The sequence below is a fragment of the Petromyzon marinus genome, chromosome 64 (assembly GCF_048934315.1).
Source record: "Petromyzon marinus isolate PM22_M1 ecotype Great Lakes invasive population chromosome 64, UKy_Petmar_22M1.pri1.0, whole genome shotgun sequence".
NCBI classification, from domain to species: domain Eukaryota; kingdom Metazoa; phylum Chordata; class Hyperoartia; order Petromyzontiformes; family Petromyzontidae; genus Petromyzon; species Petromyzon marinus.
Genome location: NC_133730.1, coordinates 14,111,277 through 14,136,075, shown reverse-complemented (window position 1 = coordinate 14,136,075; position 24,799 = coordinate 14,111,277). Strand labels below are relative to the sequence as shown.

General features: G+C 45.5%; 1 protein-coding gene across 1 annotated transcript in view; it reads left to right on the top strand.

Moving 5' to 3' along the window:
• Positions 1–23,582, top strand: part of LOC142906382 (anoctamin-5-like) — a gene marked incomplete at its 5' end in the record, with an annotated part of 44,527 nt that extends 20,945 nt beyond the window's left edge. The window contains one exon of the mRNA XM_076054040.1: positions 23,552–23,582. Coding sequence (XP_075910155.1) covers positions 23,552–23,582 — 31 coding nt within the window. The remainder of the gene's footprint in view (positions 1–23,551) is intronic.
• Between the last annotated feature and the right edge of the window lie 1,217 nt (positions 23,583–24,799).

Below are 24,799 nucleotides of genomic sequence, written 5' to 3'. Positions count from 1 at the left end.
AGATCCACCCAGGACGGAGATCACAACCCCAGTCTCCTCCAACAGCTACCACAGACACAACAAATCCGTCAACATCAGTTGGTTGACACCGAGGCGACCGCAAGGCAAACACCGGCTTAAAGCTAAACGATACGCATGGAGCTGCATCTCACAATGCAGTGCACGAAAACTGATTAAATAATACAGATTTAAGTTTGCAAATTAACACAAAATTCGTTCTCAATTTTAGTTTTCCAAATGCGCTATCGGCGTAATGTCAAGAGACAAATAAATCATCCATTCGTAAATCTCGCATAGCCGTGCAGGCCCTGTGTCATAAAATGCGGTGGGTGGCCTTTTATCTTGTACACAATAGGAGCCAACACTTTCACATTAGCTGTGTTATGAGATTGTGTGGCGCACGAGAGTCAAGCTGAAATTGTTATTCTCAGAGATGGAATTAGGAAAATGAAGTGCAAAACCCAAGTTTAATGAGACTGTAATTTTGTGCAGTCGCTGGTGACAGGGCTCGGACGATCGACTTGATAAGACCTGAGACCTCGGTTTCAACCCAAGCGGTCAAAATCCAGATTCAAGCCCAGAATCTCATTATTGCCAAATCACCGCTTTGATCTCTGAGCCACCCGTCCACTTTGCATATATAGTGTTATCATATATTTTATCTGAATGTCACCGCTGTACACTCAATTTTAACGGTGATTTTCAATATCTACCTTTGGGATGTTTGCCAAATTCACAGATATTTTTTAAGAGTGACAAGAGAAAACCCATGCATCTTACGTGACACTTTGTTGTGCTCTGCATTGGCAGTGATTGAATAACGCTTAAACGTATTTGAGTTATCGACAAATGAGTTTTAAGTTGGTAATAATAAACTAATATTACCGCGCACAATTTTGGAAACAAACTTAACATTGAGCGCCACTCGGAGGCGATAAGTACACTCAAACTTTGCACGGGCAGTGTCGTACACCTACTTGCTGTACTGCCTCTTACCAGCTGGAGGCGGGTGGGCTCACGCACGCCACGTACGCACCTGGGCGTTGCGATGGAGGATGTCCAAGAAGGAGCCGAGGCCCAGGCTGGGGAGGTTGCGCGAGTCAAAAGCTCGGCAAGCTGCTTCTCCACGCGTGACAGCGCGGGTAGGCACAGGGGCTCTGCCATCTTACTTGCGTGGCTCAGCAGACGGACCAGATGCTTGGCTACCGCCTCTGCGAAGGAGACAAGCAATGCCATTGCAGGAGAGGACAACGATGCTGTAACTCGCTCCAATAGGCTCAACAACTGCAACTCTCTCTCTGCCCTCCCACCCCCCACGTCTCATCTACGGCCTCCCGATAAGTTTCATCATCACTCTCCAGATGACTCAAAAAACAAGTTTAACACGAAGGCCTTCGCGACCAATATTACCCATAATAGAGATTTTTGGGTTAGGTCACATAAATAGTGCATATTAAAGCGTATTATTGAGTGCATGTTTACATGATCTAACCCAAAAATCTAGATGGACTAAAAAAACCACTGGCAGACTTCTCGCACCCGTATGCAAGACGATATCGCCCCAATATTCGAATTGTTCAACTATCCCCCGAACCAGTCCAGGATTAATTTCAAGATCACACTCAGCATTCTGAAGGTCCTCCGTGGTCTGACCCCCTATGTACAATACAAGAAACTACATTTTATTCAGATTGTGCTTTCGATATCGTGTAATGAGACGGAGTATCCACTCGGATCTCTCACGGAGCAGCGGAACCCGTCCTATTGGAGAATGGCCCGCAGAAGAGAACATCACAAAGCTACCTCTGACATTGCTTCTAGTGACCTCTGGTCCACAGAGTAAAGGGAAGCACATTCCCACCCACTCTGTTGAGCCGATATTGGACTTGGTCAAATTAAGTGCATAGCCATTTATTTAGTATGTCTTGGGTTTTTTTGACAGTCATTAATGACCGAGCTGAGACCATCAACTGGCTGCACTTGACAAAAGCAAGTTTAATCACAGGTGGTTACCCAGATTCGAACCCAGGATCTCAGCGTTTCCAGTTCAATGCTAATAATCTCTCTCAGCCACCCGGGTCATCTCGACGTAAATTTGACAAACTGATGCGTCGTGATATGCCAAACTCTTACTAATGCATTAGTAATAATCGAGACGAGATGTGAAATAAGGTGTTTAGAGAAGCTACGACAATTCAGCGCGCGTGCAATCCAGTAGACTCTTGATTATCCGTGTGCGGTTTATCTGATTTGCGGATTAACCACGCACATGAGATTTTTACTTATTAATAACTCATGGATTTTCCCTTAGGCCCAAATTAATAATCTAAAAATAGTTATACATTGTAATTCTTGGAAATGTTTGTTACAAGTCACGTGCTTATATCGAGCAAATATGTGCGCCCATGAATCCGAAATCTACGTGATCACTTCGACAGTACAGTAGTTGCATATCTTTACAACAGTGGGTGGAGTTTGATTGATGGTGATTGGCGTGGCTCTGCTATCCACTTAGAGGGCCGAGTCTTCTGCTCGGGAGCAGGAAAGTTTTATCACCGACCACGTGCATCGATCGGTTGATCGTTAGTTTGTGGCATAGAGATCCACAGAAAATAGATATCTTTGGATCATCCGAGATTTTTTATCATCCGCAGCCATCTTCCCCGTAATTAGCGCGGATAATCGAGAGTCTACTGTATGTGAAAATTTGTCTCCTTACTCCCCGGAAGAAGCGGCGGTCTGGTGTCGGGAGTGCTGATGTTGCCGAGAAACGCGGCCGGTTTCTCCTTGACCACGAGGTCGCGAGGAGTCTCGAGGGAGCCACAGCACAGAGCCAACTGAAACAGCTTCCCGGCCAGCGTGTCCCCTTTCACCTGCCCCAGGAAGTCCTGCACACACTGTTGGTGGAAACAATAAAGGACCCAAACCACTTGCAGCCATATCACACTGTTGGGACAAATAGAGGGTGACACATGCATAGATGTCCGACCAATTTCAATGCCCCCCCTTACTTTTGTCTCAACGTGTGACTGAATTTTGTGAAAGCGATGGCCCTAAATATTATAGAGGAGAGTTAATTCAGTGGTAGAGAAAGTTTTTTGATAATGGTGGAAGTATCCACAGACTTGAAACGTATGGCGATTATCACTCATTAAATAATTCCGAGGACAAATGTATTATGGAAAATCTTTGACAAATGTACGCAAATGCATGAACTTTCTCGCACGGTAATTTTGTTGCATTAAGTCCAGACGCCATGGCCCCCACCTTCTTCAGCTTATTCACAAAGATGTCATCGGCGTTCTGGAAGACCTGCAGCACCATCTCGGTCGCCGGCTGTGTCGTGAACTGTCGGCGAAGATCGGCGCTCGTCCCTGGCAAGGGGAACGACTCCAACAGGTATTTCTTGATCTTGTGTGGCCGGCCCTCCACCTCCTGCTTGATGTCACACTCAATGCGAGCCAGCCCACGGTCCATCGCCTCCCGCTCGCCTTTCTGGGCCTTGCCGATCACCTAAACAAACAACACAATGTTAGCAACTGTGGCGGCCACAGGTGCAGGGCAGTGCTGTAGTTGCGATGATGGAACACGTGATGGACGAGTGGTTCAACAGCGAATGCAAGGTGTGCTGCTAATGCACGATTGCAATCGAGAGATGGGATTGGTGGATCATCCTAGCAGCAGTGGCTTTTGGCAAGCCATCGAACAAAGACAGTTACCCCATCACTCGCTTTCAGATGGGCTTCTGCGGCCAACTGGAATGCTCTTCCTTCCGATATTAGGAAGCCATTGGAGCTATGCACTTTTAAATCTAGATTGAAAACAATTTCTTTAGAACTGCTTTTTGTGTTCAGTTTGTTGCCCTCCACACCTCCGATTAGCACAGTTGGCTACGTACAGTGCGAAAGAAGTTCAACATATATACTTGTGGTTTTACCCAATCCAGTAATTTCTGAGTACTTGTTTAGATTTGCAAATTTTGATTCTGACGCCGGCACACATGTCCTCCTCATTCATTAATAACAACACGGGATTTTTTTTTACATTATTTGTGAAGCATATAGAAATGCAGTTTTGGATAATACACCCGCAATATTAACTAGGGCGACTCCTGGGATCGAATCGCGAACCTCTGAAACAAGCGACAAATGCACAAAGACTCGGGAAAGAATATTTCTGTAAGGAACGGTACAGTGAAATAGGCCTCAGCCTTCAATACGATATATATTAACATGATGTACTTACACGAGCAGTTACTTCAGTGCTCTTGTCGCAGCACTGCACTCCCAAAACTGAAGTCGTGTTGGAAGTCTGTCTCAGACTGCATGACAAAAGGATACACCACATTCACTTGACAGGGAGACAGGTGTGAAACTTGTGTGCCTGAGCAACTGAGGATAGCTCAGCATTGTGGCCGTGTAAGGCAAACGCAGGGGCGGGGGAATATTGGTAAAAGGCTGATGCAGTGTCACTCTCAGGTGTGAACACAGCGACTGTGGCTGTGTGTCAGCAATTCCAGAACGCATTTAATTCAGAAAGTAAACCCCCTCAAGGGCAACAACAATACATACTTGAGGCAATCTTGATTTGAAGCTTTCTCGACTGCAGGAATCCACACTCTTTGGTTCTTTCGGTAAAGTCACGTAAAATCGAGGAGGAGGCCGCTTTCCTACCTGACAGTTACACGCTAATTTCTCACGTTAACATCACTAGCCCTGGACACTTCTTTATGACCCATGGGCTACACACACTTCAAACCATTTAAAACAGTCTGCCTCAGTAGCACACCAAGGCTTTATCACCTGATGACGGACGCTTGTGTCGCACCCGAAACGTCGTGATTTATTTTATTTTATACCTACGTGACTTTACCGAAAGAACCAAAGAGTATAACTTGAGGCATCCAATAATAATACAATTCGCAGTCAACAAGCGACGCAATGCATACACACGTACACACACACACACGCTCGTACACGCAGGCACGGCACGTAGGGAAATGCCCAGAGGTATGCTGGTGATACGGATGCCCAGATCGTGAATATCCGGAGCCCCGTATCGTTCCATGAGATGCTTCAGCAAGTCCGGCACCTTGAAGCGTGCCATCACTCCTTTGCCTCGGGAGCTGCGGCTCTTGGCCACGAAGGTCCTAAACTCTGCCGCAAACAACAACAACAACACGAGCGGGTTACGCAGAGCGCATGCTAGGGGAGCAACGACGACGCATTGATTCGGACGTGATCATTCATCCTGAAGATCGCGATATGCACACCGGATCGCGTGCGTAAGAATTTATGTTTTAGATTTGTATACGTTGCGTGTCATTGTTTCACATTGTCCAACACCCACCCACTCCAGTCACTAGAGCCGGCTGTGTTCACGTTTTAAAACAAGGCGTTGAATCTAGAATTTATTCACGAGCCCTCAATCGCGATAATCGATTGATTCGCGACATGGGTGGCTGGGGTGGCGCGTATCGCTTCTGTTTATGTCTGCAAGGAATCACTTGCTGAGCCTTCGTATCATTTCAAATACCAAACAAATTCATGCATCAGTAGCACTGGGGCCTTGAAAAAGGGAAAAAAAATCCGATAAGCGACGTTTCGGGCAATGACCCTTCTTCATATTGCATAGAAAGGCCAGAGAGATTGAGTGAACAATAAGAATTGGAAACTGCACTTCACAGCGATTACCGTGTTTCAAAAGTTATTAGGTAACCATTCATATGAACCTTATGGCGGGACCCCGGGGTCTCATAAGTCCCCGGCTCTTGCATAAACATTATATTATATATTATATATAATGTAAACATTATATTCTATATAATGTAAACATTGTGTTATAATGTAAACATAAACTTTGCTTTTTTTCACCAATGGGTTTGAAGGATGGTGGCAAGTGTTGTCTTGTTAAACTATGCCTTTAAAACTGAAAACTACTTACCTACAGTAGCTCTATTTACATACACTATCTAAAAAATAATTTACTCCCCTCGTCAATCATCGTGTTTCTCAGTGTGGATTTGTAAACACACTTGTTAAACAATACATAAAATAGTACGCGTTTTCAATGCGCTGTTCATATTGTAAAATGCGTTTTTACAAATGTGACTCTACAGCAGTTGCAGAGCCGCACTTTTATATAATTCAGGTCAAAGCCAGATAAACAGTGGAGGATAAACATCGCATGAAGGCGGGGCAATTGTTGTGCAATCATTTCAGGTCAAATTTACAGGTGCGTTTTATTCATGCCACACAGGTAGAGAGTTGAGAGTGAAACCTGGCCCACTGGCATCGTGAATCATGGATCATGAGTCACCCGGACTTGTTGTGTTTGTTTATGGTTGCTATACAAGCCATCAAATCTACACCACGAAGAGAGTTGATGAACAAGTAGGAGAGTGTGTAACTGGATTACATTCATGTGCACAGGCGTTTCACATGTGAATATAAAATAAATAACGTCGACTCAAACGCCACTCTTTAGGATTTGGCACACTCAATAACATTTTAATTGATAAATTAAGACCAACAAACCATAATCAAATGGGTCATGCATCGATGTACCAATTGTGGTTACGGACTGCTAAAGAAGAAAATGATGAATGCAGATTCGAAGTGAGTTTAAACGTGAATCTACACCATTTAAATATATTTTAAACAACCCGTTGCAAACATGACAGTAATTTGAAATGTAGCACTGTACATCAGAACAATTTGAAAGACGTTAGAGATTTGAAACTGTCCAAAAAGAAAGGAGGAAAATAAATGTATTTTTACATAATACAGGTTTTTTGGGTAAGATTGCATAAATATAAAAATATGTCGGTAAACCCACCACCACCCGACACAGCCAATTAGTAAGGTTTGTCACTTAAACAGAACATGCCAATTCGTTACTAGTACAGCACACCGGTTGTGTGTTAGAGAGCAAAGCCACAACATTAACAATCTGAGTACGTCGTTTCGCCAGTAATTACAACCAGCATCATCAGGAGGCAGCCAGAATTGTGGATTTTAAAATGTAGATTTATTTAAATCTAAATTAAAAAAAACATATAGAGAAACTGGAACATTATTATTACAGAATTTGGTGAGACATGTCGAAAAGAGAATGACTCCAGCTTAGCTTGCAAGAACTAAGAGACACAGTGTGGCCATGTGGCCTTAATGAGAGAGACTGACTCCAGCTTAGCTTGCAAGAACTAAGAGACACAGCGTGGCCATGTGGCCTTAATGAGAGAGACTGACTCCAGCTTAGCTTGCAAGAACTAAGTGACACTGTGTGGCCGTGTGGCCTTAATGAGAGACTCACTCCAGCTTAGCTTGCAAGAACCAAGAGACACAGTGTGGCCACGTGGCCTTAATGAGAGAGACTGACTCGAGCTTAGCTTGCAAGAACTAAGAGACACAGTGTGGCCATGTGGCCTTAATGAGAGAGACTGACTCCAGCTTAGCTTGCAAGAACTTAGAGACACAGTGTGGCCATGTGGCCTTAATGAGAGACTCACTCCAGCTTAGCTTGCAAGAACTAAGAGACAGTGTGGCCATGTGGCCTTAATGAGAGAGACTGACTCCAGCTTAGCTTGCAATAACTAAGAGACACAGTGTGGCCATGTGGCCTTAATGAGAGAGACTGACTCCAGCTTAGCTTGCAAGAAATAAGAGACACAGTGTGGCCATGTGGCCTTAATGAGAGACTCACTCCAGCTTAGCTTGCAAGAACTAAGAGACACAGTGTGGCCATGTGGCCTTAATGAGAGAGACTCACTCCAGCTTAGCTTGCAAGAACTAAGAGACAGTATGGCCATGTGGCCTTAATGAGAGAGACTGACTCCAGCTTAGCTTACAAGAACTAAGAGACACAGTGTGGCCATGTGGCCTTAATGAGAGAGACTCACTCCAGCTTAGCTTGCAAGAACTAAGAGACACAGTGTGGCCATGTGGCCTTAATGAGAGAGACTGACTCCAGCTTAGCTTGCAAGAACTAAGAGACACAGTGTGGCCATGTGGCCTTAATGAGAGAGACTGACTCCAGCTTAGCTTGCAAGAACTAAGAGACACAGTGTGGCCATGTGGCCTTAATGAGAGAGACTGACTCCAGCTTAGCTTGCAAGAACTAAGAGACACAGTGTGGCCATGTGGCCTTAATGAGAGAGACTGACTCCAGCTTAGCTTGCAAGAACTAAGAGACACAGTGTGGCCATGTGGCCTTAATGAGAGAGACTGACTCCAGCTTAGCTTGCAAGAACTAAGAGACACAGTGTGGCCATGTGGCCTTAATGAGAGAGACTGACTCCAGCTTAGCTTGCAAGAACTAAGAGACACAGTGTGGCCATGTGGCCTTAATGAGAGAGACTGACTCCAGCTTAGCTTGCAAGAACTAAGAGACACAGTGTGGCCATGTGGCCTTAATGAGAGAGACTTACTCCAGCTTAGCTTGCAAGAACTAAGAGACACAGTGTGGCCATGTGGCCTTAATGAGAGACTGACTCCAGCTTAGCTTGCAAGAACTAAGAGACACAGTGTGGCCATGTGGCCTTAATGAGAGAGACTTACTCCAGCTTAGCTTGCAAGAACTAAGAGACACAGTGTGGCCATGTGGCCTTAATGAGAGACTGACTCCAGCTTAGCTTGCAAGAACTAAGAGACACAGTGTGGCTCAGAAAGCGCGTTGTGACGGAGCGCGTTCCGCGTTGTGCGAAAAGCGTTCCCTAAATTAAAGAAAACGCGTTGTAGTGAAAACGCGTTATCGTGTGAACACTTGGGACAGACCCAGGTGTTGTGGGTTAACTCCCCGAGGTAAACTTTCTTCCAAATTTGTGTTTTATACGCCTTGTGCTCCGCCAATAATTGTTGTGAGTGTCGCTCCTCTGCCCTCTGTTGTTCATGGAGAGAGACTGCACCCTAGTGCCCAGTATCCTCCTCCGCGAGCCTCTTCAAAATGCTGATCTTGACACCGCTGGAAGCAGTCATCGGCCTTGACCTCACCCCACAACAGTGCAATTTTAACAGCTCAACATCAAAACACGATGATGGGTCGCTTGCACCAATCGCACAGCACCACAGCATTGACTCTCAGCTGTTACTTGTGTAGAGGGGGTCACGTGTGTCACCATAATTGCCCTAATCCTGAAACTCGTGCTGCGTAATATTTTCCTTGCCATATTATCTGTGACACACATAATGAGGACAACCGGTAAGTCAAACGAAACCAGAGGTGGGAAACCTGTTCTTAATATTATTAATTTCAGGCAATGTGAACACGACTTTTATAAACACCGATGCAGCTATACACATGCCAGATTGTCCAGAAATTCAGTTGATACTAATAGGGTTTATTTGCCAGTATTGTACATTATTTAAATTACATTTGTTTGGGCGGCAGGGTGGTGCAGTGGTCACGCCCGTGCATGACATCTTCTGAAGGACTGCCTGGCTTCGCTTTTCTAATTATGGTCCCTTTCTCTGTATGGGTTTACTCCCATGGCAAAACAACAACAACATACAATGTAACTGGTACTAGCCAAACATCCAAATTACTCCTGCGAAAAGTTGGCAGGCCCCTCCTGAACAAGAGTCTTGAGACTCAGTGAGATTGCTTGTGTGGCGATCGAAACGTCGTGATCCATTATTATTTTTTCTACCTACGTGACTTTACCGAAAGAACCAAAGAGTAAGGATTCCTGCAGTCACGAAAGCTTCAAATCAAGATTAATGAGTGTTTACATGTGGGAGGAAATCGGAGCACCTGGAGAAATCCAAGCAAATGGGGGGGGGGCTAACGCTCTATCACAAATCTACAGATGGAACAGGCGGAGTCCACATTATTCGACACCGCCTTCTCTACCTCCTTGACGACCAAGGGGTGGGAGTTGTCGCAATATTTTTGTAATCCACCAACCCTCACCTCTACGCAGTCGTGGATTACAGGCATACATAGCCACCACAACCACCCGGCTAAAGTAGCTGTAATGCACATCTAAAATTCTACAAAAGTTGATGGGGCAAAGGTCGTAGGTCAATTGGTTTGATTCCTATGCGCATTAACCAGTCTCTAACGTATGCACATTTAGATTCGCATTCAGCCGCCAATGGAACAGGTGGAGTCCAAAAGCTAAGTGGATGTACTGATTGTATCTTCATTGCGGGACTCATCCAGCAGTGGATTGACATGGGCTTCAGGTATCCACGTGTGGACGGGCAATAAACACTGGGGCCACCTGGCGGTAAATGTTTGCCGGTGCACATTGGGACCGGCTCACACGTCGCTGGCCCCAGGCAGCCCCCAGCCACTGGCGTGCAACACAGCGAAGGGAATCTCCCACCAATGAGAACCACGCACAACCCATGGTGCAGTCCTATAACTTGGACTCCTAAACACAACAAAACCCATAGCCGCCAACCCACACGGTTTACCCGTATTCTGTTGGGGGAAAGTGAGTGTGTTTATCCCTTGTGATGGGACTTTGTAGGATGGACGTTGAGATTTATAAGGGGCACGGGGTGACCAACAAGGTCTGAATTGGTCTGTAATAAGGAAGGCACTGATAAGGGGTTGACAGCGATGCAAACCCCACACAATACAAAACGGCAAGCGGCCAGCAACAACAAAAAATTATAATACATAACTGTCCAATGAGTAATTAGATCATTAAGATCAAAGAAACGTGTTCCTTAAATTGATCAAGTTTATTGTTGCAAGAGTTTGGGAAAACAGGAAGACCGGGTGTGGATTCCAGAGTGGAGCAGTGCAAACTGATAAATCTGAAAAGAAGAGTGAGGTGACCTGCATGGTGGTGAGCGGGTGGGTGAGTAAATGGGTGAGTGTTTGAGTAAACGAGTGGAGGAGTGAGTGATAGGGTGATTGAGTCAGTGACCGGATGCGTGAGTGACTGGATGCGTGGGTGACTGGATGCGTAGGTGATAGGATGATTGCGTGGGTGACTGAATGAGTGGGTGACTGAATGAGTGGGTGAGTGGATGAGTGCGTGATTGAATGGGTGACTGGATGAGTGGGTGATTGGATGAGTGTGTAATAGGATGATTGACTGAGTGACTAGCTGAGTGTGTGATTGAATTAGTGACGAGATGAGTGTGTGATAGGGTGATTGAGTTAGTGGGTGACTGGATGATAGGGTGATTGCGTGGGTGACTGGATGCGTGGGTGACTGGATGAGTGTGTGATAGGGTGATTGAGTTAGTGACTGGATGAGTTAGTGACTGGATGAGTGGGTGACCGAGTTGTTTAGTTGAGTGCGTTCTTGTGACCTGCAGTGAGGCGCGGTGGTTGAACGCGGAGTGGATGAGATGAAGCGGTCAAAGTGTCTGGTAGACCGAGTCCCTTAACGTGGGTGGAGGGGGGATTCAACGAGGGGAAGTTCACTGCAACATTCACCACGGTGGTGCTAGTAGTCGCAGCGAAAAAAAAGTGATACAGGGCTGAATGAATGAAGGTTGAGGCGAGGATGCAAGATGGTGTAGAGGAGGCAAAGTGGAGGGTACAGGAGGTGAGGTGTTGAGGTTGCGTAGTGAGGAGGCGTAGAGGAGGTGTAGAGGAGGCGTAGAGGAGGGTGCCCCGCTCTTGGCGTTGATCTTGGTGAACACGTGTCCGCGCCCCGTCTCGTAGCTCTGCCCGGTGCTGATGCAGCCTCCACCGGCCGAAGCGCCCAGCGTCCTCGCTGAGTCCGTGCACAGCTCCGCTCTGAGCAAGCTCTCCATTGCGCGCCGTCTGCTCGCAGCAACAGACACAACAATAAACTCCCCCCCCCCCCCCCCCCCGGTCCCGTGTGGCCTCTAAATACTTATTTCCTTGGGAGAGGTGATTTATCGGACGAGGCCTAAATTGTAAAATAACACACACAGCGTTTACCAAAAGGGAACGCATACTGATGCCTATCTGAATGCATATTCGCATCATCACCCCGTACAGAATACCTCTCATCAAGATGCTCATACATCTGGCTAAAACAGTGTCAGATTTGTGAAAGTCTGAGGAGAGATTAAACATGTCAAAGAAATGCGACGATTGAATGTCTACAATAATGCTCAAATTAACAGAGCAGTGAATGCCAAACCAAGATTGAGCAGCAATACTGCTGAAAGTGAACAGGTTATTAAACAATTAAAATACCACATATTATGGGAGTGGCTGACAAATTAGCGCGAGTTTTGGAAAAGCAAAAAGCTAAAAATCTAAGTACGATTTGGCACGGTACACAAAATTCAAAAAATTGTAACTCGTACTAAAGATTGATTGCTTAAGTCATCAACAGATGGTATGTATCGGATTAATTGCTTACGTGGCAGATGTTATATTGGCCAGACGGGATGTAACATTAGAGCAAGACTAAAAGAACACCAAATAAATATTAAACACTCTCAAACATAACTGTTGGAAGTTGCAGTACATGCTTGCCAACAAGGACACTTAATTGATTTTGATAACGATGAAGTGTTGTGTAAAACGAATTATTACTGTTGATTTAAAGCTTTCGTGACTGCAGTAATTCATATTCTTAGTTCTTTCGGTAAAGTCACGTTGAAGGGAATCAACAAAATAATAAAATATATAAAAAACAATAAAAATTCTCACGACGTTTCGACCATAACACAAACGGTCGTCTTCAGGTGTGTCGGTTTGCATACATTTATTTATTTATTTTAAAGCGGTGTATCTACTTATTTATTTATTTTTTAAAAACGCTAGCGCCACGCGCAGCGATTTGACAATTTATTTAGACGGACTAGTCCATCTATGTTCTGAAAAGAGGAGGGAGTCAAAATTTTTTAATAAATAAATAAATACCCCGTTTAAAAATAAATACATTTATGCAAACCGACACACCTGAAGACGACCGTTTGTGTTATGGTCGAAACGTCGTGAGAATTTTTATTGTTTATATATATTTTATTATTTCGTTGTTTCCCTTCAACGTGACTTTACTGAAAGAACTAAGATTATAATTATTACTGGCCAAGACTAATTTGAGAATCCATTGAAACTGAGAAAAATGTAATTATTTTAACCGCTCTGACAGCTACAGGCTTATTGCGGCCTGGAAGCGTATTATTAAGTAATTGTGATTGTAAGATGAGGAGATGAAGGCAGAAGAAGAAGACGTGGGGCGATGTGGTGATGCGGTCGAACGTGGTGGCCCGAGGAACGGAGGGAGAGATGGCACGGGACGGGGCGGTGTGGAGAAGGTGGCAAGGACGGCGAACCCCACGTGAGTGGAACAAACGCGTGGAGGAAGAAGACATCTCACATTTATCATTACTTATAGAGGAAACATACTAATTAAATTATTACTAATCAATTATATAATTTCAATAATCCCCCTCCCCGCCTCTGATTTCTGCACCTGATGGGTTCAGTGATGACATCGCCTTTCTCTATTTAAGACCGGAAGCAGGTGGATGGCTTCACTATTCTGGCAAATCGCCCGATGATGCTGGATGTAATTACCAGTGAAACGTCGTACTCATCTTGTGGATTTACTCTCCAAAACACCGGTGGGCTGAAGTAGTAACTAAAAGTGGAGTTTTGTTTACGTGACAAATTCCTTACTAATTGGCTGTGTCAGGTGGTGTAGGGTTATGACACATTTATACTTACACGATCTAACCCAAAAACCTTTGTTATGAAATTAGGACAATTTATGAAATATATTGTATACCAGAAAATACAGCAATTGACTAAAAATATACGGCAATAGATGTAACCTCGCAGCAGTGAACGTGACGAAATTTAATCATGGAAATGTCCGCTGCACAAAACCTTGAGTTCATCGCCCCACACGTGGTACCTCAGCCTCAGGATGAAATAAATCATCAGGGAGTTCTCCGTGAGCATCGTGCGCGCTCCAAATCTAGAGTTGAGCCGTGGTCTCGGCACCCAGCCAGCCGCCTTCTATTCTTGGGGCAGTCGGAGTCCAGCGCGCTATCGAAGGGCACGTGGTGAACGCTCAGGACGTGTCTCTTGAGCTTCGACTTCTGCGTCGCTCCGTACGAGCAGTCACTGCACGGGAAGGGCTTTTCCTCTGGAACACAAGACATCCACCGTTGAGCACACGCACGCGCTAATACATAATTTATTTATCACCATGCAGTGGATGCCATAGCATTACTATGTATATGGGACGTTTTATCAATCACGGTTGCTGACCACAGGCCCAAAGGCCCAAAATGCCAAATGGCCAGCAACAAATACCTCCGATTAGCACGGTTGGCTACGTATGGTACGAAAGAAGTTCAACATACGTACAAATAGTAGAAAAGCAAGATACTGATTTCCTGAAAAATATCATAATACATTTTTGAGGCTTATTTTGAAGCCCCAACATTTTGCACTTCTTCGTGTGGTTGATGTTGATGCAGAGCAACAACTATAATTAACATTGAGGTGGTTGAGCCAGATTATTCTATTACAGCTCATTAATTACACAATAATTACCTGCAATAGAACGAGTAAATACACATGGAAGTTAGGTGTTAGTACAATGAAGAGGAAATTCCCATTGTGGAAATGACTCGATCTATACATTCAAAAATGTTCCCTAAATTTACCCACTTGTTTAAGTAAAATTTACCCCGGTTAAGAAATAGATACTCTTTGGAATTTGTCAAGCAATGCATTTTGCTCAGTTTCCTTCCAATGGTGCTATTGGCTCCATGTCATGAGATGAAGGATCCCTGTGCAACTCTCACACAGCAGTGAACCACCTCATGTAAGAGAACAGCTCGTGGAAGGAGATATCATTGCAGATATCAGGCAGAATAGACCTGGGATGGGACCGAGATTGGTTCAGATACTCGTCACCGATGTTGGCCGTGAGTGGGAATAGAACTCGGGTCGCCGGATCCCGTCGCACGGTGCGCTAACCACTTCGGCACCGCTCCCCATGTAATCCTCACTTCAAGCACACACCTCATCACCGACACAGCTTCCACATCGTCATATCCACCACTCCTCCCCCAGCCCCATCGCTTACAACACTCTCACCCCTTCCCTCTCCACAATGCCGATGCACCTCACACTCCCCATACCTCCCATGCTCCCACCAGCAGCTTCCACTCCCGATGACGCCTCCTCACAATACCCCTTCACTCCCTCCCATCGGACCGCCATTCTCAAACTATAACTTTTAAACTAAACTATATTTTGATTTAAAGCTTTCGTTACTGCAGGGATTCATATCCTTGGTTCTTTCGGTAAAGTCACGTAGAAGGGAAACAATAAAATAATAAAAATATAAGACAATAAAATTATCCCGACGTTTCGACTGCAACACAAGCAATCATCAGGTGATGATGATCATCAGGTGATGTTGCAGTCGAAACCTCGTGAGAATTTTATTGTTTTATATTTTTATTATTTTATTGTTTCCCTTCTACGTGACTTTACCGAAAGAACCAAGAATATAAACTATATTTTTTATTTTACCAGTTGGAGGCCCCACTGAGCTATGGAGCTATTTTTCAGAAGCAACCTGGCTATCACAAATGTTATCTTCAACGAAGTGGCTTATCCCGTGGAAATTTATAGAGGCCAAATACTCTAAACGCGTGATGTTTATTCTAAATGTAGTGAGAGAGACATGCAACCTCAAAATATACAGCAGGCGACGGGGTCGGGATTGAATCCACGGCCTCCTGCGTACCAGGCGAGGTAGTTAACATATTGCCACTGTGGTGCCCTGTGGTCACGTGAGGCCTACCACTTCTGAATGGCTTGTGATGCATATTTGAATATTACTGCAAGCGTCTTAGCCTCATTCATTAGTCAGGTATTCGAAGGGAATATTGTCATTTGGTAACGCTATTTCAAATATCGCTCATTAAACGTTCAATTTTAATGCAATGCAATTGAGGGACTTTGTAGAGTCTTGTCGTGGTCTGGAGCTGTGGTTGTTGTGTTGCTACCTTGCCCAAGCTTGCATTTGTTGACAAATTGGCAGGAATGTATGTACTTTGTATTTTTAGCAATTTGCTTACATTTTCTCCATCTTGCCTCTCATCGGTTTTGGAAATAGCTCGCTGACCCTCCCCTACTGGACATATGTGAAAAAGATCTTCATAGCTCATCGTATTCCTCCAGGATATAAAATAGATTCTGATTCTGATTAATCAGTGGCGCTGCGAACAACCTATTCCCTCTATTGCTGCGGGAATCTGCATCCACACATGATCAAGCACCCCTGTCTAATGCAATAGACATGGTTCCTTTGTCATAGGCATGTAATTCTGCAAATGTGCAGAAATGTCTACCGTATGCGACTTACTCCAGACAAGGTTAGACTATTAAACGTGACCTGTTGTGACACGTCTAATGTGTATTGTGTGGTCGTTAGCACAGAAAGATGCATCTGGTAATGTCCTAATGGACCAAAAATAGTAAAAAGGAGGCTGGGTCTGTGTTGTTCAGAGTGACCACCATATACAGACTCTTGTACGTACAAACGAGTTCGGTTCCATAGGTCTGTTCGTAAGTCGATTTGTTCGTGAGTCCAACTTTACTCCCGTTGATTTCAAACACGTTTTACGGCTTGTACACTAAACACGGGGAATGGCTTTAACAGTTGCCTCTGGTTCTTCACGTTCTGCAGATGTAGATGCCACCATCACCACCTATTGTGCGGTGGTTGAACTTGCGACTCTCGGTCCGAACAGGAAACTGGACATACGGACAGGTTTGATCATATCTCTGAAAGTTCGTAAGTCGAATGTTCGTAAGTAGAGGAGTCCCTGTGTAGTGGCATAGAATCGTAATGTAACAGCATAGCGCCTGCTGCTGGCAGGGAAAGGGATCTGAGGCTTACGGCCCTGACGTCAGCAGGCCAGGTTATACACAAGAGGGGGATCTAGGGAAAGGTCGCAGAAGGGGCACTGAATTCATAATGATACAATAATTCAGTAACACTGTACAAGTGTACAGCACGTCAGATCATTACATGGCCTAACCCTGGTTGGAAACACCGTGGGAGTGAAGAAGAAGATGGATTAATAATCATTATTTACATTTGTAAGGTGCATTTCATCCGTATGCCACCAGACTTAAATTGGAGTGTCTAAATTCCCTTTGCCCACCAGAATGAACAGACCTCATCTTTCCCACCCCTGCAGACTTGGTATTAAAGTAGATACATGCTAATGTTTACAAAGTAACGGACTCTTGACCAATTTCATTTCCACATAAATCAATCATTCGGAAATAGGCCCCACTATACCCCACCGACTACAGCACTCTAATCTTGCCTCCTCGTTTTGCCTCTTCCACCTGCCTCATGCTCGTCAGCACCGCCTTTCGTGCAGCCATGCGGGTGTGAGGTCATCATCACGAGAGGCCGTGCACTTCATCGTTCGCACGCGGCGGAGGAACCACTTAAGTCAAACGTTTACATACGTGCGGTTTAGTGGGGTCATTTCCGAGCGAACTCGGTTTGAAAGTGTTTATCGTTGAATGTGGAAGGGTTTGGGTTAGTTTTCGGGTTACCACCTGTTCCACTATGGAGATCAAACCCAGACCTATGTTTCAGTCTGTCTAGGTCTGTCAACAACCATGCAGTAGTAAAGTTCAGCACAGTACCGGTACCAGATCTCGGTACAAATTAATTCATGCCACCCAAACACAGATGCCAATTCACAGACTGTCTCGGCTGGACCGGGACAGGAGGTAACCCAAGGGTAGTGGGAGGATAACCGCTTTGTGAGCTATTTGTAAGTAATGCGTTTAGAGTATTTGGCTACTATAAATTTCCACGTGATAAGCCACTTCGTTAAGCTATAATTTGTGGCCAGGTCGCTTCTGAAAAAGAGCTATATAGCTCTCAATGGGCCTTACCTGGTAAGTAAAAAATAGTTTACTTTAATGGTATACATACTTGAATTTTACTGCGGATGTTTTAAAACATGTCCTGTCTAACTGTCAACTTTGTTTGAATTTCAGTGGGAGAAGATGCTTCTCACACAGACGTTAAAGCAGGTACCAGAGTCCACCTGAAGCTACTGCAGTGTGCGCCTCATATAGGATTCCATCCATTACTGTTGGTGCGATGGTTTGGATTTTCAAGTTGAAATCTCCTAGTTCATTTTATTTTTACCCAGGCGATAACGCAATTGTCAAGGGTAGTCCTGTTTGGAAGAGGCATCCTTGTCTCTTGAGTTCCACATCTTGGAGAGGATGTGATTAGTCAGCATCGATGCCATTGTAGTTGGTGTCACGCATCATGCGTGCATTCTTAAATTACTGACGCCGACTGAAGACTGAAGATGCAAGTGTGCCATCTGACAATGATAGTTATGAAGCCATTTTTTGCCATTGCCAATCTTCCTTTGTGCTCTGTCAGAGTCTGGGATAACACTGCCTTGGTGAAGTCCCCTGGACTTGTGTAATTTCTGTATCATTTTTTTTTTCATTTTGAAACCTCTGCTCCACTTCCTGCAATTGCATCCATCTGCACCTCCGATTAGCACGGCTGGCTGATGTACGGCGCGAAAGAGGTTCAACGCACATACCTACAAGGAGTGTAAATTCATACGGTGCCAGAAACTCTGCACGAGTTCGTGCCGCGTTCTCCCGATGTTGCCGTCGATGTTTGTCCAGCGACAAGCCATTCGTTGCCACGCGCGAACCTGTCTCACCTCCACAATCACAGGGCCGAGTGCGTGACGTGTCCGGCAAGCCGTGTGATGTGTCTGCGGATGATAATCTTCAGCAGAGGCCTGTGCCTTCTCCCACAGACGCCGCGCAACTGACGCCGCTCCCAGCACCGCCGACCTCTGCTTCCCCGGCCACGGCCACGGGGAGTTCCTCTCCTCTGCTGGACACCCCGTGTGCTGGACCTGCTGCTCCACCACACTTGCCTGCCCACTACACAGGCACAAAGAGGTACGGGAAGAACTAATGCATAAATGCTTTCAACATAAGTTGGAGAGAGCTGAGCCTTTCTAGGAATTTGGCAATGCTTTCCCACCTGTGACTGCTCCCGATATATGACTCGAGAGCATGTAGGTTTTGCTTGCAGGCCACACACACACATGAATTATGTGTTTGGTATTATCTCATGGAAAATAATAAGTTGCACAAGGGCCAGGGTCATGCCCCATTCATTCTGAACGATTAAACCAAACTGACCCACGTTCACACACGAGAGCAGAGTGGTTGGCTGCAGGGTGACGCACGCGAAGAACGCGTCGCTGTGAAAGAGTTAGAAGGTTCCCCTTCGTACCTTCTTACTCTCCCTCCCACCCTCCTCCTTCCGGTCAGGTGATTTTGAAGTGTCGTTGTCACGCGAGGACGTGGACCGAGACAGCGCGTGGAACCAGTGCCTGCGCTCCGAGATCCCGGGGCTCTTCCTGCTGGCCCTGCACACATTTACCGTGAGTCGGCACAGATGTGACCTCTCGACTGGGGCTGCCACCTGTCTGCGTTTGACCCCCGGACAGTGTTCGGGTGGCTGCAGGAATTGATTTGGGCCAAGATCTGGTACCCCGGGTATAGCTGTGGTTGAATTTTATTACCGTGAACTGCACAGTTTTAACAATAGACCTGGGCTCGCTGAGAAATGTGCCTGGGTTTGCTCTGTCGTGGAAATGGTGGCAACTGTACTTGGGGCATCGGCACGTTTATTCGCGCTCCGGCTCCATTTACACCGAGAGTCACATGCTTGTCTCGTGTGGGGAGTGGTGGTGTAGCTGTTAGGGGGCATCCATTTAGTATGTATGCATGGAGGGGGGAGGAGGGGTTAACCCAAATGCGTACGCTTGCGTATGGGGGGTCTACTGACAATGTGTAAGCCGACTGCAACGGCATGAATCTGCCCATCGCAGTGACATGGGGAAGTAATTGCTTCCGACAAAGGCGTTCTATGACCTTTTAAATCGTACTCAGGTTTGAGAACGGGGACAGTTTGCATTCATGATCCTGAATCATAACAATTCCTTGACTCTCCGGCAGTGGTGAATCGTTCCAACCATGGTTTTTTATTTCGTGGAATATCACTTGCTGTACTCCACGCGGTGAGTGCTTTGTGTAGATAAGAATCATGTTATGTAGAGAATATAAATCTAATTCAGTACCTCTATATGTCTCCCACAGACAAGCGGGGAGACAGCAGCCAGGCGGTGAGCCGGCACTCCCAACAATCACCCAAGATCTGCGGTTCTCTTTACATTCCGATATTTGCAGCCACTTACTGAGTGTTTACATGTGGGGGGAAACCAGTACACTCGCAGAAAACGAACGAATGTGAGCAAGGGGGCAACGTTCTATCCCGTGCAGATGGAAAGGATTCCACAGTTGTGTTCCACTGCCTCCTGGCAAGCCAGGGTATGACTCATCCTCGATGCCCACCGGAAGGGAGATTGCACACTTGCAATTGAATTCCCTGAGATTATTTATATCATGGGGTAGGCAGTGACAAAGCCCCTGACTCACTTAACACGAACATGCGGTCCAGTGCATTGTACGTGCAAGGATACTCGCTTTCCAAAATGTATGAATGTGTGTTGAACTTGAATCTTGACTTAAAGCTTTCGTGACTGCAGGAATTAATATTCTTTGGGTCTTTCGATAAAGTCACGTAGATAGAACAATAAAATAATAAAAATAAAGTGAATACAAAATAATAATACAAATATCACGACGTTTCGATCGCAACACAAGCAATCGTCATCATTTTTCTCCTGATGACGATTGCTTGTGTTGCGATCGAAACGCCGTGATATATTTTACTTTTTTATTCACTTTCTTTTTATTATTTTATTGTTCTATCTACGTGACTTTACGGAAAGACCCAAAGAATATGTGTTGAACTTCTTTCGCAGTGTACGTAGCCAACCGTGCTAATCTGTGGTACATTAACACCTTGCCACAAATGCCCTGTTGCTTATGAGCACACCGACTCAAATGAATCAGGCGCAAGGTTTGCGTGATTAATGCTTACAAAGTGGGGTCTATAATGAACAATATGGCTGAAGCTCGAGTTCTATTCATTTAAAACCAAACGTGTTTCTTACCAACCATACCTGGTGTTTGCACACAGATACAGATTATGGGCGATGCGTTCTACACCACGGAATGCGCTGTTGCAATGTGCAGCCACAGCTGCTGCAAAAATATTTGTCTCGGTTTGATCCACTGAACAATATCCACTGACCACACCGCACGCGCAACAATGATATAACTATGAACAAAAATATGAATAAATTAATATGGTTTATTAAATATATTGCACGTAAGAAAATACAGCAATAGACGTAAAAATACATGGCAGTTTAACACGTAGGCTTTCGCGACAAATATCCATAATACAGGTTTTATGGGTTGGATCGCGTAAATATATAAATGTGTCATTATGAGACCTCCTTTGCCAGTCGCAAGATATAGTAATAGGTTTTTACCCTTTTATCTGGCACCAAAACTGACACCGTTATACAAGAGATCATGTTTGCAATAACCACAACACAAGCAGTCAAAATGCAAACAAAAAGAGACAACTCTGATAATGATATACACTGTCCTTGAAGTTGATTGGTCCACACCCGAGACGGCTTTTCTTAGAGCCTAGTCTCCACTGGTGTTGGACCAGATGACGCCAAAAGGCATACAACTCAAAAACAGCGCACTATCAGAGTATTGAGAGCTCGGGGTATGAATTTTCATTATGAGACCTCCTTTGCCAGTAGCAAGATATAGTAATATTTTTTACCCTTTTATCTGGCACCAAAACTGACACATTTATACAAGGGATCATGTTTGCATAAAGGTGTCAGTTTTCGTGCCAGATAAAAGGGTATAAACCTATTACAATATAAATGTGTCGTTAAACCCGCCACCACCCGACAGCCAAACTAGTAAGGGTTGTCACGTAAACAGAACATGCCAATTCATCACTAGTACAGCACACCGGTGTGTGGTGTGTTGGAGAGCCAAGCCACAACATTTACCATCGGAGTACGACGTTTCAGTAATTACAACTAGCTTCTTCAGGCAACAGCAAGATTTGGGAGAAGTCCACCTGTTTAATTCCTTATATAGAGGCGTAGATGTGATAACAACACTTGTGCTCTCTTTGAGCGCAAAGTGGGGGGGGGGGGGGATTAATGAATCAACGTACATTATTATACATGCACATTATGCTAGCCCATTGATCTTGTACTTAGTGTCCATTGTGTGTACTAAAATAGCCGTACAAACGGTAATTTGATTATTCTCTTCCATGCAGCACTAAGTCGGTAGCTATCCAAACGATTACAATTATTTTTATTTATTTAAATGTCGATAGATTATGTAATTAGTCTTGGCTAGTAGTAACAAGTTTTGCACAGAACTTCAACATTATCAAAATCAATTGATTGTCCTTGTGGGCACGCGTGTTCTGCTACTGCTGACAGTTGTATTTGTGAGCATTTCATATTTCTGTGGTGTTGTTTTAGTCTCGTGCTGATCATTCATCCTGTTTGCCCAACATAGCATTTGCCACAAGTGCAATTAATCTGGTACACACCTTCTGTTGATAACTTCAGTAATAGAACAGCAAAGAAATATCCAATAGTCCTTTTCGTAGGTTTCCATATGCCTTCTGAATTTGCCTGGCTGATCAAAGTTTCGACCGCAGATGCCATTGGTCAGGGGTCTCTTTGTCCGTTCTCATGTGGGACTCTAGGCATGATGGCAGTTGGAATGCTTTCCCACAGACTTGGCAAGACATTTGTTTTCTCACTCTAGTGACTATGGGAGTGAGGTGGAGTCGAGACGGGCGCTGGTCAGGCGTGGCGTTTCCCAGCAGGCGCCTTCGTTCCATGCGCGGTCGCTGTGATAGCAATAACTTCGTTGCACGCAGGTGCGCCCTTTGCAGAAGGTGGCATTGTCTGCAACTCTGCCTCCTCACCACCAGGACTCGACAAGCTGCTGCTGCTGCTGGAGCTGCTGGTGCCATCCATGGCAAAGGCAATTCTTCCAGCACCATGACTCGCGGCCGAGTAGCTCTGACACACCTTCAACACCGCATTGGCAAAATTGCCGTCATTCACCATGCCACGTGCGCCCCTTGAGTTCTTTCCGTGGGTTACTCCATATGCCTTCTGAGTTTGTAGGGCCGATCAAAGCTTTGATCGCAGATGTTGCAGCTTTGACCACCGGTCTTGTGCATTCTCATGTGGGACTCTAGGCACCATGCCAGTTGGAATGTTTTCCTGCAGACGTCGCAAGAGATTCGTTTTCTCACTCTAGTGACTCTATCGGATTCTAGTGACTCTATCGGATTCAACACCGCATTGGCAAAACTGCCGTTATTCACCAAGCCTGGTGCACCCTTTATCATGTAATCCTTTTCGTGGGTCTTCATATGCCTTTTGAATTTTCCTTGCTGATCAAAGCTTCGTCCGCATATGCCGCACCATTGGTCATGGGTCTCCTTGTGCGTTCTTACGTGGGCTTCTAGGCACCATGCCAGTTGGAATTTTTTTCCCACAGACGTCACAAAAGATGAGTTTTTTCGCTCTTGTAACTCTACCGGATTGAGGTGGGGTCGAGACGGGTGCTGGTGAAGTGCCATCGATGGTAAATGCAATTCAGCGTAAGAACGGCTGGCGGGAGAGAGAGAGAGAGAGAATGTGTTTTAATGAGAGAAGCATGTAAAAGTTAATGAAAAAATTAGTAAGTTAATGTCAGTCTATGTGTAACCAAGAGTGGCATGTTAAAGTTAAAGAGAAAAGCATGTAAAAGTACATGAACGAAGTCAATGAGAATATCATGTTGAAGGCAATGAGAGATGAGCAAGTCGATGCAGTCATGCCGGTGGTAGCATGTCCACGTGTGACAAAAGCAGCCGTGTTAGCGATCCAAAAGATGGCCGTGCCAACGCGTTCGGGTGCGGAGCTCGCTCCCGCCGCGGAGCTCGCTCCCGCCACGGAGCTCGCTCCCGTCACGGAGCTCGCTCCCTCTAGGAGCTCGCTCCCGCTAGGAGCTCGGTCCCGCCGCGGAGCTCGCTCCCGCCGCGGAGCTCGCTGACGTCACAAAGCTCTGCCCCCCCCCCAAAACCATATTTCCATTTTGAAAATAAAACATGCTTCAAATCGCTTTAAACTATTGTCATTGTATTTAATGTGGCGCTGCACTCTGATGTTGTAGGAGAAAACATTTATTAAAAAGTCTATTTAACTAAGTAGAACATGTTGTCTATATTTATTTTAAGTTGCGCATTTTGACGTGACGTCACATTTCTCAACCCCCCCCCCCTCGTCACAAATGTCTGACCCCCCCCCTCCCCAGGTGCGTGACGTCATTTATGGACGGCCCCCATCGCCTTAAAACGCGAACTCACGCTTGCAAACTGAACCCGCGGAACTTTTTTTGTTCAGCAGCGCGATCCTCCGCGAGATGTAATGAGTCGGCCTCGCGCTGTGAGTGAGTGTGAGTGAGAGAGCATCGTCCCCCACTCCTCCTGATGTCGAGGGTAAATGGGGGAGGTTTAGGCCTGTGACTCATGCAGCTGCAATGACTGCTTTGTGTACGCGGTCCAGACCTCCCCAGAGACCCTGGCTGACAGAGGAGGTGTTCAGGATTGTTGAGAAAAAGCGACAGGCCCACTCTAATCGTCTACAGCATCCCACGTCAGAGAATGAGGAGGCTTACCGCAGCCTTCGCTCGGAGGTTCGGAGAGCCGTGAGGCGCTGCAAGGATGGGGGGTGGTCGCGGGTTGATGAGGAGATGGAGTCTGCCTCAATGGCCCGCGATCACAAATTCTTATTTAACTCCATCAAAAAAGTAACCTACAGCGCCACACCTATTACCATTG